This window comes from Sceloporus occidentalis, unplaced genomic scaffold (genome assembly GCF_023333645.1).
Source record: "Sceloporus occidentalis isolate IW3139 unplaced genomic scaffold, rSceOcc1.0.p SCAF_4, whole genome shotgun sequence".
Taxonomy (NCBI): domain Eukaryota; kingdom Metazoa; phylum Chordata; class Lepidosauria; order Squamata; family Phrynosomatidae; genus Sceloporus; species Sceloporus occidentalis.
This window is the reverse complement of record NW_028316984.1, coordinates 3,894,574-3,912,543: the sequence shown is the minus strand read 5'-3', so window position 1 is coordinate 3,912,543 and position 17,970 is coordinate 3,894,574. Positions and strand designations below refer to the sequence as shown.

Below are 17,970 nucleotides of genomic sequence, written 5' to 3'. Positions count from 1 at the left end.
CAGCAGTAGAACTAGCAGCCTCAACATCTGAGAAGTATATTGGGGGTAGATAAAAGGACATCTGCAGCTGCTGTTTGAGCTGAATTAGAAATTTATTCAATCCATTTGCAAGCCAAAATCAAAGTGTTTAACTACTGGGGTAAAAGCAAAGAAATGGAGCTAGATAGATTACCAAAACTATGTCTCTTAGAACAGTCCTAATCCCATCTTCAATCCTCTTGGTTTATGCAAATAACAAACTTTATAAAGAGCTGTGGTCTTCCTGATTCCTGCACAGTTAATGACCAAGCAAAAAAGGGTGTGAGACAGAGAATCTTGGATATCAAAGCCCCAAAAGATATAGCCTCCCTTAGCAATGTAGGTAATTTAAAATGGATGAGCCAATTTAAATGCGCTTTTCAAAGAGCAAATTATCTAAAAATACAAATGCCAAAATACCTGAAGGAGGCATTTACCAGAGCTAGATTTGACCAGCTTGACACCATGGTAAGATATGGAAGATTCAATGGTATTCCTTACAATAAGTGAATCTGTATCTGTGGAGACCAAGAAATTGAGGATTTAGCTCATATTTTATTCAAGTGTTATCTGTACCAACAGGAAAGAGATCAGTATCTTGGTCCCTATATCAAAAGAACAATGTTTTGGGATACCCATGTCAGAATCTCTTACTTCATGAGTGGCCAAGATTCAAAAATATCTATTATCACAGCTCGGTTTTTACATAAAGCTATACAGTTGAGAGTTAGATATGTGGGGTCAATTGGGGTAAATTGCAGAGGTGATGGAGAATTCTGATGTGTGATGCTTTATGTTCAATTTTATTACTTTATGTAATACATTTGTTTTTAATTTTTTTTACCCATTTTTGTATCTTGAACCTGTGGTATAGATTCTTATGATCAGTTTTATAACTATGTCTCATTTTTAGGTTCTGTACTTCTAATGTACCTATATTGTTGTAGATTTATATGACATCCATACAGTACTCTATATACATTTCAGATTCTGTGTTATTACATTTTAGCTCTTTTCTAATTGCTATAGAATTCCTATAGGATTTTATAGTGTGTTTTACTTGTTTTAGTGTTATTTTGTGTTATTTTGAAATGGCCTAAGGGCTAATCAATAAACATTTCTTCCTCTTCTTCTTCTTCTTCTTCTTCATCTTCTTCTAGTGCAGTAGAAAAGTCAGAAGCAACTGTTTATTTACAGAACTCACTAGCAAAAGGTAGAGTCGTAGTCAGTGATTTAAGAGATTGGACAAATACATAAAAGATGGAAAAATCAATGACTATTAATCACAATACTACTTCCAGGGTCAGAGGCAGCATCTCTATCCATGCCAGTTGCTTGGGAATAACAATAGGAGGAGGATGTTGCCTTCACTTCATGCTCCTAGTGGGCTTTTCAGGAACATCTTTTGGGGGGCTCTGCAGGAAACAGGATGGTCATAGAATCATAGAATCATAGAGTTGGAAGAGACCGCACGGACCAACAAGTCCAACCCCCTGCCATGCAGGAAATCCAATCAAAGCATCCCCAATAGATGGCCATCTAGCTTCTGCTTAAAGACCTCCAAGGAAGGAGACTCCACTACACTCCAAGGGAGTGTGTTCCACTGTCGAACAGCCCTTACTGTCAGGAAGTTCTTCCTAATGGTGAGGTGGAATCTCTTTTCCTGTATATTGCATCCATTGTTCCGGGTCCTGTTCTCTGGAGCAGCAGAAAACAAGCTTGCTCCCTCCTCAATATGACATCCTTTCAAATATTTAAACAGGACTATCATATCACCTCTTAACCTTCTCTTCTCCAGGCTAAACATCCCCAGCTCCCTGAGTCGTTCCTCATAGGACATAGTTTCCAGACCTTTCACCATTTTAGTCGCCCTCCTCTGGACATGCTCCAGTTTCTCAATGTCCTTTTTGAATTATGGTGCCCAGAACTGGACACAATATTCCAGGTGGGGCCGGACCAGAGCAGAATACAGTGGCACTATTACTTCTCTTGATCTAGACACTATACTTTTATTGATGCAGCCTAAAATTGCATTGGCCTTTGCAATTATGTTATACATCAAAATGCACCATGGACCTCTTTTGATATACTACTGTATATACTCATGTATAAGTGTAGACATTTTAGCCAAAAAATAGACTCAAAAAACCTAGGTCGACTTATCCACAGTCAATGTATATACTCTATCTTATAGCTTTTCAAAAAAGGAACTATCTCTGTATAGAGCAGCAATAGGTGAAAGCTTAGTCTGCCCAGGGAGAACCTAAAAGAAGTACCAAACCTCTTCATATTTCTTTTTCATGTTGTAATGTGATGGGAATGATCCAGAAAAAGCTTTGAGGCTCAGCCACTTAACAAACCAAGCAGCTAATCTACACCTGTACAGTATTACACTTTGCATAGATTTGGCTGTATAGAGAAACCTCTCTTCCATTCTGATTTCAGAGCTCATCTCTTGCTCGCTTCTGGGGTGCAATAGGGAAGCAATCTTTTCTATACAATATGAAGGAAAGGAAGACCTGACACAAGGATACTATATTCAACAGTAGCCATGTATCTGGTCTCTTTCAAAGGTGCTCTTGCATGCTTTCACCTCCCACTCAGAACACACCCGTGTCTGTGGCCAAGCCCTATGATACAACTGTATTGGATCAGCATCGGCTAATGAAGTGAAAAGTGAAAATGGAGTGAACAAATGCAGATGAGAAACAACGGAATATTTCATCTAGTCACCTCATGTTTCCAGATGAAATCACACAGATGTATTACTCACTCATCTATAGCCCATTCTGGACAATGATGTTTCCCATTCATAGACCTTAGGCTGAGCTTTTATACAGTTTATCAGAAGCAACGGTTCTTGCAACAAAGATTTAGACAGAAGAACCAAAATCTGTTACAAATATAGATATAAATTCTGTTCCCACATTTCTACTTCAGCAATACTATTACAGGACGTAATAATTGTTAGAAGTGAAACAACACTGTAAAGAATGCCAGAGATAGCAGCAGAAATAGGGTTAGATCGTTTGAGTGACACAAAGTGTCCTCCTTTCTTGTCTTTCTATCTTGACTCCTCTGTGATGTAAACCGATACTCTCAGAGATATTTTTTCCTACTTCTTCTCTCCCTGCCAGTCCTCTCAACTCTTTCCAAGAACGAAGCTAGCTATCTTAAAAATGAGTTCCTATAATAAAGCTTTTAGTTTGTTACTCCAAGCCACGGGCATCTTTGCTTCTTAATGAGGACTTCTAACCACTGCACACACTCTCTATCAATAATGACATCAACATCATCAGAGGTTTTACACATTTGCTCATCTTCTAGTCGGTGCAATAGATGCATGTCAATAACCAGCAATATCCTAATGCATTATGAGTAGGGTAAACAGGCCAGTCACTGCACTAAAGTGTGTGGGGGGAGGGGAGAGAAATTTGATATCAGAAATGATAATACTGAAATGTGAGTGAGGGGAGGGTAGACTATTATCTATACTCTACTACTAAATCTGAGGTGGCCATTCATAGAATCACAGAATTGCTGAATAAAGGAACTTCAAATACAGATACCAACCTAAGGTGAATAAGAATCTACTAAGCGGTTTCCACTCTATTCTTTGGGGTTTGACCACACTACATATGTTAGTCAACTCATCAGTGAAAGAATGTCACTGTTACCACACAACCACTATCAAGATAATTATCACTGTACCTTCAGTTCCCTCTGATTTCACTGTTCATAATCCACTCACCCAAGCACATGTATACAGATCTCCCATTGGGAGATAATACCTTATGAATCCGATACATGATACATAAGATAATGCCTTCTGAATCTGATACAATGGATGCTGTCCAGGAAATCATATGCCGTAATAAATTTGTTGGTCTTTAAGGAACCACAAAACTCTTTTATCATTTTAGTACTCTTAGGTGCAGTACAGACCGCCAAAAAGCAGTGTATCAGCGCCGGTATTAGGTTTAGGGAGCGCGCACCATGTACACGCTCCCTAATCCTAAAACGTGCCAGGGGCGGCTTAATGGCAGTGCCCTGTGTTCATGGGCATTGCCATTATGACGTCATGGCCGTGCCGCGTCCAAATGGCGCGGTGCGGGCGTGACGTATTTCCTCCTCCCCAGGCCGCTTGTAGCAGCCTAACAGTGGCTCAAGAAGGAGCTCCGAAACAGAGCTCCTTCTGGTGTGCGCCTCATTGCCGCAGCCACCAAACAGCTGCGGGAACTGCCCAGTGGCCCCTTTCTCCTCTGGCTGCAGCTGTCAGGGCAGCATTTTGCTGCTTCTCCGTGGCCTGGAAAAGTGCCAGGTTAGAGCCGCAGGGACTGCTGGTGAGGCTGCCCTGACTACAACCCGGCAAGAGAAGGGGCGGCTGCAGACCGCCCCTTTTCCACCGTCTGTACCCCACCTTAATAATTCTGATAAAGGTGCTCTTGTTTAAATTGATTCAAACATCTGCATCAAAAGTTGTAGGATACAATGGCTTGAAGAAGAGGGAGATCAAAAGGGAGACCATCTCCCTGGAGTGTCTGAGCAGATACTGAACCAATTATTTGAGCAGATACTGAACCAATTTCTCTAGCAAACATTATTTTGAGATAAAGAAGAGGAAGAAATGAGATTAAGTTTTTGTACTGCATCTTATGTTCTCAAAACCACAAATATCTAGATTTCTCATATATCTTCCATTTCTCATCATAAACTCATTCTGTGCTAAGCATCCTTTCATTGCTACTAAGTCATACCACAATTGTGATAGATAAACTAATACCACCAGAGAACACACCTCAAATGCCTGTTTATCTGAGGACTGATCTATTTCAGGAACACACATCATCCTGAACAAGTAATTCAAACCTCAATAGATTTCAGCCCATATGCCAAAGCAGATAGTTTATCTAGGTCCCGTTCCCACATACAAATAAATTGGTGTGCGATCCAAATTGATGGATCAATTCAACAGCAGAACGTGGTTCCCACTACATTTGCCCCGATCACATTTTTCCCTCTAAAATAATCCACTTGTGGTTCCCATTCACAAATGAATTGATTCAAAATGATTTGGTTCTAGCCGGCCGAAGGGAAAATTTGAATTGATTCCAATCTGCATGTGGTTCTCACTTGCGCAGATTCAATTTGTGAAAAAGAAACAGAAAAAAATCAGCATCTAAAGATGCAGGTTAAATGGATCTAGCGCATAGCCCCCTTCTCGGAATTGTTTAAAATGATTCACGATCTGATTTAAACGGTAGTGGGAATGAGGCCCAAGAACCTATCCTCTAACCCTAGCTTGACCGCCAATTTTCATGGTATGCTGTCTTTGGTTCTGGTGGATGACTAAATAGATTACCACACTAATAATGATAATAATAATAATAATAATAATAATAACAACAATATAGATTTATTTCTAGCCTGCCCAATCACAGAGAATCCAGGCGGGTTACAACAATAAAGTTACAGTAAAATACAAAATAAAAAAACCAGACCCTAAACCTACCCCCCCACACCATTCCCAACATTAAAACAGAATTAAACAATGATAATATAACATTAAAAACATTTAAAAAATAGACATAAAAATAGGTGGGGAAGAATAGGCAGATGAGGGGGCAAATATCTCTATATCTGGGGAGGGTAACTAAGTTGTAAAGGCTTGCCAGAAGAGATTCGTCTTGAGTGCTTTCTTAAAAGCTGTCAGAGTGGGAATGTGACGGATCTCCTCTGGCAGGTTGTTCCATAGTTTTGGAGCAGTAGTAGAAAAGGCCCTATGGAAACTGATGTTAGCCTAGATTTTTTTGGCTGTAATACATTTCTTCCAGAGGACCTTAGTGTGCGGGATGGACAATAGGGAAGAAGGCATTCCCTCAAGTATTCTGGGCCCAAACCATGTAGGGCTTTAAAGGTTATCACCAACACCTTGTACTTTGCCTGGAAACTAATAGGCAGTTAGTGCAGGGACTTCAAGACTGGTGTTATATGGTCATTCCTAGAAGTTCCCGTGATCAATCTGGCTGCCATATTTTGTACCAACTGAAGTTTCCGAACTTGGCACAAGGGTAGCCTCAAGTAGAGCGCATTACAGAAGGCCAATCGAGAGGTTACCAGTGCATGTACTACTGTTTCTAGGTCCCTCGGCTCCAGGAAGGGGCGCAGTTGGCGTATCAGACAAAGCTGATAGCAGGCGCTCTTGACTGTCACATCCACCTGAGCTGTCAGTTGGAGTGACAAGTCAAGGAGCACCCCCAAACTGTGAACAGAACCCTTCAGGGGAAGTGTGACCCCATCCAGAACTGGCTGACACAACTCCACTCCTGGATTTGGGGTTCCTATAGCAAGTACCTCCGTCTTACCTGAATTCAGCTTGAATCGGCTTTCCCTCATCCAGTCCATTACCGCCCCCAAGACAGGCATTCAGAGGAGAGATGCTATCGTTAGTCACTGCTTCAGTCCGAGACATAGAGAAGTATATTTGGGTGTCATCAGCATACTGATAACACCCCACACCATGTCTCTGGATGATCTCACCCAGCGGCTTCATGTAAATATTAACAGCAATTGGGGACAGAATCGCTCCTTGAGGGACACCCGATTTGAGTGCCCTCTTGGCCGAACAACTGTCCCCAAGCGAAACCATCTGGAACCTGCCCGAAAGGTAGGACCAGAACCACTGCAATGCAGTGCCTCCTATACCCAACTCTTTCAGGCATTCTAGAAGGATACTATGGTCGATGGTATCAAAGGTCGCTGAGAGGTCCAAGAGCACCAACAGGGTCACACTTCCCCTGTTGATGCCCAGACGGAGATCATCGACTAAGGTGACCATGGCAGTCTCAACTCTGTATCCTGTCCTGAATCCAGTTTGAAATGGATCCATAAAATCCGTTTCCTCCAAGACTGCTCAGAAATGGTAATAACGAGACTGGTCTATAATTATTTCTATCCAGGGGTTCCAGGGAAGGCTTTTTTTAAGAGTGGTCTAACTACTGCCTCCTTGAGACAGGGAGGCAGGGAGCCTTCACTGAAGGATGCATTAATTCTGTTTTTCAGCATCACCGTGATTTTATCTCCCCCGTGGATAGTCAGCCAGGTTGGGCAAGGGTCGAGAGGACAAGTTGTCTTTTTCGAACTACTAAGAAGCTTGTCCACATCATCAGTACTTACTGACTCAAACTGATCCAGTGTAACAGTAATGGCAGAGTCACTGGATGCCTCTCTAGTTGCCTCTGTCCTCAAATTGGCATCCAAATCAGCTCTTATCCAAGAAATTTTATCTGCAAAGTGATCATTAAAAGCGTCACAGCAGGCTACAGAAGAATCTAATAAAGGGTTCTGGGTAGGAGGTAGTTGAGTTAAGTTTCTCACTACCCTGAACAGCTCAGCTGGACGATTTTGCAGACGCGATAGATGCAGAATTGAAAGATTTCTAAGCTGCATCTATCGCCACTTGATAGGACCTAAGAAAGGTCCCGTGAAGTGTCTTATTGGATATGAGTTGAGATCTCTGCCAATAGCGCTCTAGTTGTTGTCCAACCCGCTTCATTTGTCTAAAATGTTCCGTATACCAAGGGTTGCGATTTTGAGCAGGTTGGAAAGGACGCTTGGGAACAATCATGTCAATAGCTCTGGTAAAGTTGTTATTCCACGTATTAACCAGAGTTTCGACAGAATCGCCAGCACTGTCAACCATAACACCCTCTAGGGCTTCTTGGAACCTGATGGATTCCATCAGGCTTCGAGGGCAGACCATTCTAATCAATCCTCCACCCCTGGAGAGAGGGATAGTGGCCTTCAGTCCAACCTTAACCAGGAAATGATCCATCCATGACAGAGCAGAGATACTAATTATCTAAATTCTTATAGCGCTGCTATTCCACTTTAACTGCTCTGCCTGCCTCCTGTTGCATTATGGGATTTGAAGTTTAGGAAGGAGCATTTAGAATTCTCAGCCAAAGAGCTCTTAGGCATCACTGGACTACAATCCCCAAAATGCAACAGGAAGACAGAGCAGGAAAAGTGGAATAGCAGCACTTTTAAGAGTGTAGTGCAGTAATGTGGTAAAATGGAATGCTCACTCTCTGGCTTGCCTACCTCTTGTAGTGAAGGTACTTGAGTTCTCATATTGGACTCAGAAGGTGTCCACATGGATCCTGGTTTAAGTTCTTTTGGCTCCTGGCCACTGGACTCAGGTTTAGTATTAGGAATCTGGTCCAGTTTCTGGATCATCTACTCCAAACTCAGAAAGACTCATCACCCTCTGCCTCTAAGCTCAAGACCGGGGCCATGACAGTTGGATCACTATTTACAGCAGTACTCCATACCAATGAGCAATGGCTTCTAAATTCAGTTTACTACTTTCAAGGAAACATCTTCCAGCATCTTACTTACGGGAACTGCATTTGCTTGAGATGCCCAGAAGAATAAAAGACCATAATGAGGACCATAGTGTTTTCCTTGCAAGGTGTCCAGGACATGCTGATATATTGTCTATTGAAAACAAAGGAACACATTTTTGAAGGTATACAGAAAGTAGTAATCTTACCTGTCTGCACTTATGCTATTTCCTATAGAAATCATTGCCAAGGAGTTTATTTTCAGTTCAAAGAGTGCATATCATATACTTTATAAATTATTATTATTGTTATTATTAATATTATTATTATGCTTTATTTATATAGCGCTGTAGATTTACACAGTGCGATACATACAATCAATAAAATAGATAAAATTAGATAAAAATAAGCCTGCCTATGGCATACATTCTACAAAATAATAAAATAATACATATTAATACAAAGGAGGCAACAAATTAAAAACATCAAGTAATAATCATGCAATGCCTGGGAATGCTTCCCTGAACAGGATGGTCTTCAACTCAGTTTTGAAACTGATTAAAGAAGTGAAATAATAATATCAACATTAAAAGCATTATGAGAATTTACCTTATAAGAACCATCTGGAGAATTAGTTTTCTGGGCATGGAACACAACCTTTTCAAAACGTTTTAGGAGCCATCGTTTGGATTTAGACCACTTTCTATAAGGGAAAATAACTGTTAAAATGTAATCTTTACTGATGAAGTCGTTCAACATGTGTTTTCCAAAGGTGATATCATTTACAAATGATGCTGATTTGTCCCACAGTGGCAGATACATGCTTGTTTTCAGTCACACTCTTTATCTCCCATCCCCTCAGAGTGAGACAACTGGGCACAAGAGAAAAAAGCCTGCCTCAATGGTCAGCATGACCAGAGTGTACTTACAGAAAACAAGTGATGCTGCCATCTTTCCACTCTAGTATTATTGAAGCATTGTAAGCAGGACTGATCATGGCAGTCTGTTTTTCTTGCCCTCGTTCTACATATAGAATCCTACTTAGCTTTGTTAGCAGCCACACTTCATTTTTAAACATATTTCTTATTGTAATAAGAAGCAGGAATTTCCAGTCAGGGCAGAGATCCAAAAAAATTCCTTAGGTGCACAGCAGACCTTCTGTGTTCTTTAAGAACTATTGGAAAAGCCTTATCTCCCCAGATGAACCTGTTAGAGTTTTAAGATCATCAGAAGGCTTTCTCTAGGTCCCACTACCATCATAGGCTCACTTGGTGAGGACACGAGAGAGAACCTTGAATTTTAATTTGAAGGGATATCATAGTGATGATGGAGCAAGCTTGTTTTCTGATGCTCCAGAGATCAGGACCCAGAACAATGGATGTAAGCTATGGGAAAAGATATTCCACCTCAACATTAGGAGGAACTTCCTGACAATAAGAGCCATTTGACAGTGGAACACACTCCTTCCTCGGAGCGTGGTAGAGTCTTCTTCTTTGGAGGTCTTTAAACAGAGGCTTGATGGCCATCTGTTGGGGATGCTTTGATTGAGAGTTCCTGCATGACGGGGTTGGACGAGATAGCCCTTGGGGTATCTTCCAACTTTATGATTCTATGATTCTACATGGCTGCTCTCAACCCTTCTGCAGGAAGCTAGGGTGTCTGCCTCTCTACTTTCCTTTCACTAGCAGCAAAAACATGTTTATTTAAACAAGCTTTTAACAGTTAAACAGGAAAGGTTCTTAATATAGATGTATGTTTTCTTTTTCTTTTATTTTTTATTTTTATATGATTTTTAATCAGTTTTATAGTGTTTTAATGTGGTGATTTTAAATGGCTTTTAAAACTTTTTATAAATGTTTTTAATTTGTTGTTTTGGAAGCCACTTTGGTCCCACCCTAGGAGAAAGGCAGGATATAAATAAAGTAATTAAGTAAGTAAATGTCTTGCTCTGAGAGAGCTGTTGCATACTGGCTCAGAGCTGACTGAATGAGTAAATCAAGGGCCAACCTTGAAAATGTACTCTTAACACACACACACTGAACAAATGAGCAAGGTTCAACTCAAAGTATTTGCAGGAGCTGCAAGGCAAGACAACCTTGGGCATGTGGATAGAAGCAGTGGTACCAGGACAGCAGAATATTTCAATTATGCCTCAAGTTGCTATCCCTGTTTCTTTGGTTAAACCACTGCATGGAGAGAAGTTTTGGAAAGAACAATTATGTCTGTGGCATAATATTGGCTGGATATGCCCGCAGCAAAAGGAAGAAGAAGGAAACAGTAGGGCCACTGCATGGAGAAGATGGAAAAATGCTAACAAGGGACAGATAAAAGGCAGAATTACTCAACACCTTCTTTGCTTAAGTCTTCTCAGAAAAGGGAAAGGGTGCTCAACCTGAGGAAAATGGAGCAAAGGACAGAATAGGGGAATTTCAGCACAGAATAAGTAAGGAGATAGTAGAGGAATACCTTGTTAATCTAAATCAATATAAGTCTCCAGGAGTAGATGAACTACATCCAAGAATATTAAAAGAACTGGCTAATGTAATATCGGAGCAATTGGCAATAATCTTTGAGAACTCCTGGAGAGCAGGAGAAGTCCCAGCAGACTGGAGGAGGGCAAATGTTGTCCCCATCTTCAAAAAGGGGAAAAAAGAGGATCCCAAAAATTATCGTCCAGTTAGTCTCACATCAATACCAGGAAAGATTCTAGTGCAGGTCATTAAACAGAGGGTCTGTGAATATGTAGAAGGTAATTCCATAATCATAAAAAGTCAACACGGATTTCAGAGAAACAAGCCATGCCAGACAAATATAATCTCTCTTTTTTTATATAAAATTACCAGCTTCATAGATGAAGGGAATGCTGTGGATATTGTATATCTTGATTTCAGTAAGGCCTTTGACAGGGTTCCCCATGACATTCTGGCAAACAAGCTAGTGAAATGTGGGCTAGACAAGGCAATTGTTAGATGGATTTGTAATTGGTTGACTGGCCGAACCCAAAGCATGCTCAACAATGGCTCTATTTCATCCTGGAGAGAAGTGACCAGTGGGGTCCCACATGGCTCTGTCTATTTCTATTCAAGCAAATTCAGTGCATCACAGTAAACTGCTCAACCCTTTTCACACACTGTAAAGTGACTTATTGTTGTAGTGCAAGCCAAGAAAACCAAATGTAAATTCTGAGTACAGCAACCAAGAATAACAAGCACAATCTCAAATCCAGTAGTCATAGGACTATGTCAGCTGAAATGAAAGAATACTATTTTATAAGTGGTGTACAGATTAAACCATGACATTGTAAACTCCAAGTTGCCTGTCAATTTATGATGATCGCACAAATTTTGTGGGGTTTTCTTTAGCAAGGAATACTCAGAGGTGGTTGTGGCAGTTCCTTCCTCTGAAATAAAGCCTACAGCACTTAGTATTCATTGGCAGTCTCTCATCCAGTACTAACCAAAGTTAACCCTCTATAGCTTACAAAATCAGATGGGATTGGGTGCCTTTAGGGCATTTAATTTATATTGTAAGGCAAAAACACTATTTACTTCATAAAATATTCAGGAAGCTGGGTGGCATATTCAAAGTCATCGTCATAGTTACGAAAGTGTTCTTCAAATTCTTTGATATTTTCCCCGGTTGTCAGAAATATGTCTTTTCCAAACAAGATGTTTGCTACAGATGGAAACATGATATGCCTGTAATTGAACAAAAGCAAACAAAGGCAAATAATTTTTAATCTACTTGGAATATTTTCTAATTAAATCTCTAAACATATGTTAGAATTTGTTTGAATAGTCAGCTTTTACTGTACAGGTTTCATCCAACCTCTGCAAAAGAGATAAACTATCTTCCAGTAGATCATGCATACATTTAGTAAGCATATAACACCCCACACCTTTCACTACCCTTTCCCTCCTGCAGTATATGTTGTAAACCGCTCGGATTCCCAGTGATTGGGCGGTATATAAATAAATACTATTATTATTATTAAGATTTCAATATATCCATAGACTGTATTTCCCCACTGCCAGAAGTAGAGTAGAGAGCAGCAATATTTTTCTGGTATCCTTTGGAATCCACTGAATTTTATATACATGGTACCTACATGTGCCTCCCATGCCATTCTGAGCCTTCCAGAGGTCTCCCATACTCCACTCAAACAATTTTCTGCAAAAAGTTTGATTTTGCAAAAAAAAAAACCACCCCAAACCCTAAAAATGTCCCCCCTCCCATACCTATGAAGGTTTTCTCTGCTTCCTACCCTGTCTTAAATCCTCCCCCCAAATAGCAATAGCAGCTTCATTTATATACTGCTTCATACCACCTAAGTCAGCGGTTCTCAACCTGTGTGTCACGACCCCTTTGGGGGTTGAACAACCCTTTCACAGGGGCCGCCTAAGACCATCGGAAAACACATATTTCTGAAGGTCTTAGGAACGGAAACACTGCAATTTTATGGTTGGGGGGTCACCACAACATGAAGAACTGTATTAAAGGGCCACAGCATTAGTAAGGGTGAGAACCACTGCTATAGGATGAGCACAAACAGTTATGCCTGTCAAAACTTTTAAAGATCTTTAGCATCATTTTCCTTTACTTCAGCCTTTACATCATTTGTTATATGCTACTAAGTTTTACCCTCAACCTATCCATGGATCATATAAAAATCCATAAATCTGGCCCCAAAACCTGCCACTTATACATGAGTATATACGGTAATTTATATTTTATTCTCTTTGAAACTGTGTGTTATGGCAGCCTTCCCCAGTGTGATCCCCTCAATGAAGTTTCAGGCTACAACTTCCATCACACCCAACCACCATTGCCACTTGTTGTACATGATGGGGAAAAGTCTGAAAAATAGAAAAGCAGCACTCTAGGAAGAACTTTTTTTATTTAATCAAAAAGAGGAAGAACTATATTATCTAGTTTGTAAAATCGCCTACCTTACAAGGTCTCTGAGATCCTTTGTACCCTCAGGATCTAAACCCTTTATATAGTTTTGGAATTCGTGACAGAGACTCCCAAATAATTCATGCAGATTAGAGGCAGACAGTTTCCCCTTTAGCATGATATAAAGCCTTCTCCTATTCTTGTAGAAGATTTCTTCAGGAACAGAAACTTTAGAATGCAAGTTAAAAAAAAAACACAAACAACACTTCAGAATAAGCATTAAAGTATTAGAATTGGCAGGCATCATAAGCTGTTTTGTTTTTACATTTCAGGTTGGCTTCTCTTGGACTTTTAAAATAACACATTTGCTCTTCTCGGATGCATAAAAATAGATAGATGCAGAAACAAAAAATCATGGTGAAAGTATATCTGCAAAGTTATTCTTGTTTCTCTTAATTTCTGCTCCCTTGGTCCAGTCTGTCTTTGCTAACAGATAAGGACAGAAAGGCAAGCTGTCTATTCCACCATTGGTTTATGGTGATAATCCTCTTCTCTTCTTGGTACCAGGAAATATATTCAGGGGTAGCCATGTTAGCCATGCAGTAAAATACTGGGTTTTGTACTAGGTTACTCAGATTCACAGCATGGGAGAATGCAAGAGGGCTAATTCAACAGTGTGTCTTAAAGTAAAAAAACAAGAAACAAACAAACAAAAACCCCAACAAAACTACAAACAGCTTATTCAATTATTTACACAGTGGAGGATAGGGAATGGAAAAAATCATACTGAGCCTGTTGATTCCATTGTACAAATGTTCCTTTCAAGTCTCCAGAGCCAAATGAACTACATATAAAAGCATTAAAAGAACTGGAACAAATAATCTCAGAAGTGCTGGCAATAATCTTTGAGAATTCCTGGAGAACATGAACGTATTAAAAGAACTGGCAGAAATAATCTCAGTACCATGGTCAATAATCTTTGATAATTCCTGGAGAACAGAAGTCCAAAGAAGACTAGAGGAGGGGAAATGTGGTACCTAAGGGCACCCAAATAACTACTTCTGAGTCAACCTGACATTAATACCTGGAAAGATTCTAGAACACATTATGAAGGAACATTGGCCTGTTACAGACAGCCAAAATAAAGCTGCTTCGAGTCACAGTGGAGTTATGGTGTTTCAATGATGCATGGGTCCTAAGAGTCCAAAAGCCACACCAAAGCTGCACTCCAGTCCTTAGGGCTGGAGTGTGGCTTTGGTGCGACTTCTGGACTCTTAAGACGCATGCATCATTGAAACACCATACCTCCACTGTGACTCGAAGCAGCTTTATTTTGGCTGTCTGTAACAGGCCTTAGGAAGGTATGTTGTGACCACTACAAGTCAACATGGATTTCTTAAAAACAAGTCATCCCTGATTAATGTTATCTCTTGTTTTGATAGAGTCACAAACTTGGTAGATGAGGGGAATGCTGTAGATGTGTATCTTGATTTCAGTAAGGCCTTTGACAAGATCCCCCATGATATCTTTGCAAAAAATCTAGTAAAATATGGGCTGGGCAGTGTGACTGTCAGACAGATTTGTAGCTGCTTGACAGATCAAACTCAAAGGCTGCTCACCAACAGCTCCTTTTCACCCTGGAAAGAAGTGACCAGTGGGGTCCCACAGGGTTCTGTCCTGGGCCCAGTTCTATTCAACATCTTTATCAATGACTTGGATGATGGAATAATGGGCATGCTTATCAAATTTAAAGATGACACCACATTAGGATGGGTAGCTAATATCCTGAGGGCAGGACCAGAATTCAAAATGACTTTAACAGATTAGAGAGTTGGGCTCAAGCTAACAAAAATGAATTTCAAAAGGAAGAAATGTAGTTCAGTGTTGCCAATTTCTAGGGAATTCCCTGGTTTCTGAGTAATAAAAAGCCTTTCCGGGTATAAAAAAATTCTAGGGAATTAAACCTTCCCGTTAGGTAATTAAAAGCCTTTCCGTTTATGGGGAATTATTTCACTTCCTCCCCAATGGCCAAAAAATGGCCAACCCGGAAATCCCTGCCCCCAATGGCTGACGTGGAAGTCCCCACCCCTTTTGCTTCCCCATAGTGCTTTGTGGCCCCTTGACCTGGAAGTCCCGCTCCTGACCCAGATGCCACAGGGAATTTGGGGGCGTTTCAGGGATTTTCAGGGGGTTTTCCTTCGAGGGTGATTGGCAACACTATATTTGGGCAGTAAAGATGAAATGCATAGATATAGGATGGGAGACACCTGGCTTGATGGCAGAACACGTGAAGGGCTTAGTGGACCAAAGCTAAAAATGAGTCAGCAATGTGATGCAGCAGCTAAAAAAGCCAATGAGAGTCTAGCCTGCATCAATAGGAGTATAGTATCTATGTAGAGGAAAGTAACAGTGGCACTGTACAGACCGGCGCTTTGCACCGGCCTGCACACATACTACGGTTGCCTCGGGGCGTCCTTTCCAGACGCCCCACAACCCTAGTACATTGTAATGTCGGCGCCCTTTCTACATGGGCGCCGCCATTACAATGTCACAGCCGCGCTCCCTCCAAACGGAGCGACGCAGATGTGACGTCCTGGTGCCACAGAAGGAGCTCCATTTTGGAGCTCCTTCCTGGGTTTGTGTCGCTGGCACAGCCTTTACACGGCTGCGCCAACGACACAAAGGAGAAAGGGGCCGAGTGGCCCCTTTCTCCCTTTCCCCGCCACTGTTGGGGTGTCCTTGGGGCTTGAAGTCCCAAGGACACCCCTTTCCAGGCCACGGGAAGTGGCCTGGAAAAGCAGCGAATCGGGACCTCAGGGCTGCCACTGTGGCAGCTGAGGCCCCGATCCGTCAGGGAAAGGAGCGGGTACAAGCCGCCCCAAAGGGGCAGTCTATAAACCGCCAGTGCCACTTTATTCTGCTTTGGACATCCATCTGTGGACATCTGTGAACAAATGATCTTTTTAAAATTGAAAAAAACATTCTTTAGTGTTGAGACTCTTTTGCCCCTTCTCCACTTTTTTAACATGATAACTCATGACTTGCCTGCATGGTTCATTTAAATCTTTGTTTTATTTATTTTCCTTATTTCTATAATTAGCATTATATTTTATCTGCATGATATGGTTCATATATATAAAACAGGAATGACTTGGGATATCTGTGTTACCCAATATTTTCATTTCTATTGTAAAGCACTTGTACAGAGCACTGATTTAGAGAGGAGCAATGGTGATGTAGGAAAAACAGTCACATCCATACACACAATTGACTTCCCTCATAAAAACTACCCTAACAAAGCTGGTTTAATGTCATAATAGAAAAGATATATAAGAACCTATCTTGTATTCAAACTATCTCTATGGAGGGTTAAACAAATTGCATCTCCCTTATCTAGAATTCTAAAATCCAAAATACTCCAAAATGCAAAGCATTTTTCATGAGTGGTTGAGATGGCACCTTTGCTTTCTGATGGTTCAATGTACAACCTAAATTGGAGCCTTCAAATATTGATGCAAAGTTTAAAAAGAACAAAATCTCAAGGCTGCCCATGTTTCAAGCCCTTTGTCAATCAAGATAGAAAAAAGAAATCTTTCCACAGAAATCACAATCAGGTGCATGCACCCATGCACAGACACAGAGTAATTTACTAACCTGCATGCTGGACAGACTGTTGAACTGCCTGCTCAAAATCTGCATCTTTAGATGTACAAAATGCTTGAAGCCCTTCTTCTTCTGTAACAAATGTGTATCGTTTACCCAACAAATAGACTGTGAATACTGGACCGTACTGCAACATATGGTGCAAAAAAAATAAGTTTAATAAAACTATATCTTAAAGCAAAATGAGTGTACCAAAGTCATATTCCGTTGGAGTCATTTTTAGAGTGGTTCAGACATGTTGGCATTATTCATTTGAAACCTTTCAAGTGATGCGGAGTACATAAGTATTCCTAGTGGTGACTCTTAAATATCTTGGATCTGACTCATATTTATATCCATCTGAATTCTTCAATTTTGTAATTTTTTTTCCTAATCCCATTTTCAGTTCATGGTATCTTCTCAGTAGCATAGACTATGTGTTTATTTCAGCAAACAGACCCAAAATGTAGAACCTCCACTCCACTATCAACAGCCATCCCCAAGCTGTAGTGACTAATGACTAGGATACTGTACAATATCCATTATCACCTAAATAAATGGTCAGTTAAGAGAGTTACTCTTAACAGATGTGGTATCCAGGCAATATGGTTTGACCTTTAACAGAATAATTTCCTGACATTTTGCACCATGGGAACAGTACTCAAAACGCTACATGTTAAACCAAAAATGGGTTTATTAACTGAACAGAGTCTCTCTATTCTAATCTACACTGACAACTCCCCACATTCCAAATATAAATCCAAAAATTCATATATATGGAGCAACAAGACACTGCATTAGGGTGTGCTCTTTTATATGATTTCAGCCAGATACATCATCCTATAGAATATTCCAAATTTATCTCCCCATTTTTGATTCCTTTGTCAACTATCAACATTTCACGGTTAATAAGCACGCACAATCCTCATTGAGATGGATTATGTTTTATAAAAAATTATTTGCTGCCTCTGCAAATCACACTATTCTTTTTCCATGGGAATTTTTTTCTGGTCACTTTGGCCCAGTACAGATGGCAAAATGTAGCATGACCGCGGCATCAGTAGGGTTA

The 17,970-nt window shown here is 40.5% G+C and overlaps 1 protein-coding gene across 1 annotated transcript in view; it reads right to left on the bottom strand.

The window, feature by feature from the left end:
- LOC149313435 (24-hydroxycholesterol 7-alpha-hydroxylase-like) overlaps positions 1 to 17,970 on the bottom strand; it is a 44,131-nt gene that overhangs the window by 13,793 nt on the left and 12,368 nt on the right. Inside the window, exons 2-6 of the mRNA XM_089519103.1 lie at positions 16,914 to 17,049; positions 13,313 to 13,487; positions 11,912 to 12,061; positions 8,973 to 9,066; positions 8,419 to 8,517 (exon numbers count right to left, since the gene is read on the bottom strand). Of these exons, the coding sequence (XP_089375229.1) occupies positions 8,419 to 8,517; positions 8,973 to 9,066; positions 11,912 to 12,061; positions 13,313 to 13,487; positions 16,914 to 17,049 (654 nt within the window). The remainder of the gene's footprint in view (positions 1 to 8,418; positions 8,518 to 8,972; positions 9,067 to 11,911; positions 12,062 to 13,312; positions 13,488 to 16,913; positions 17,050 to 17,970) is intronic.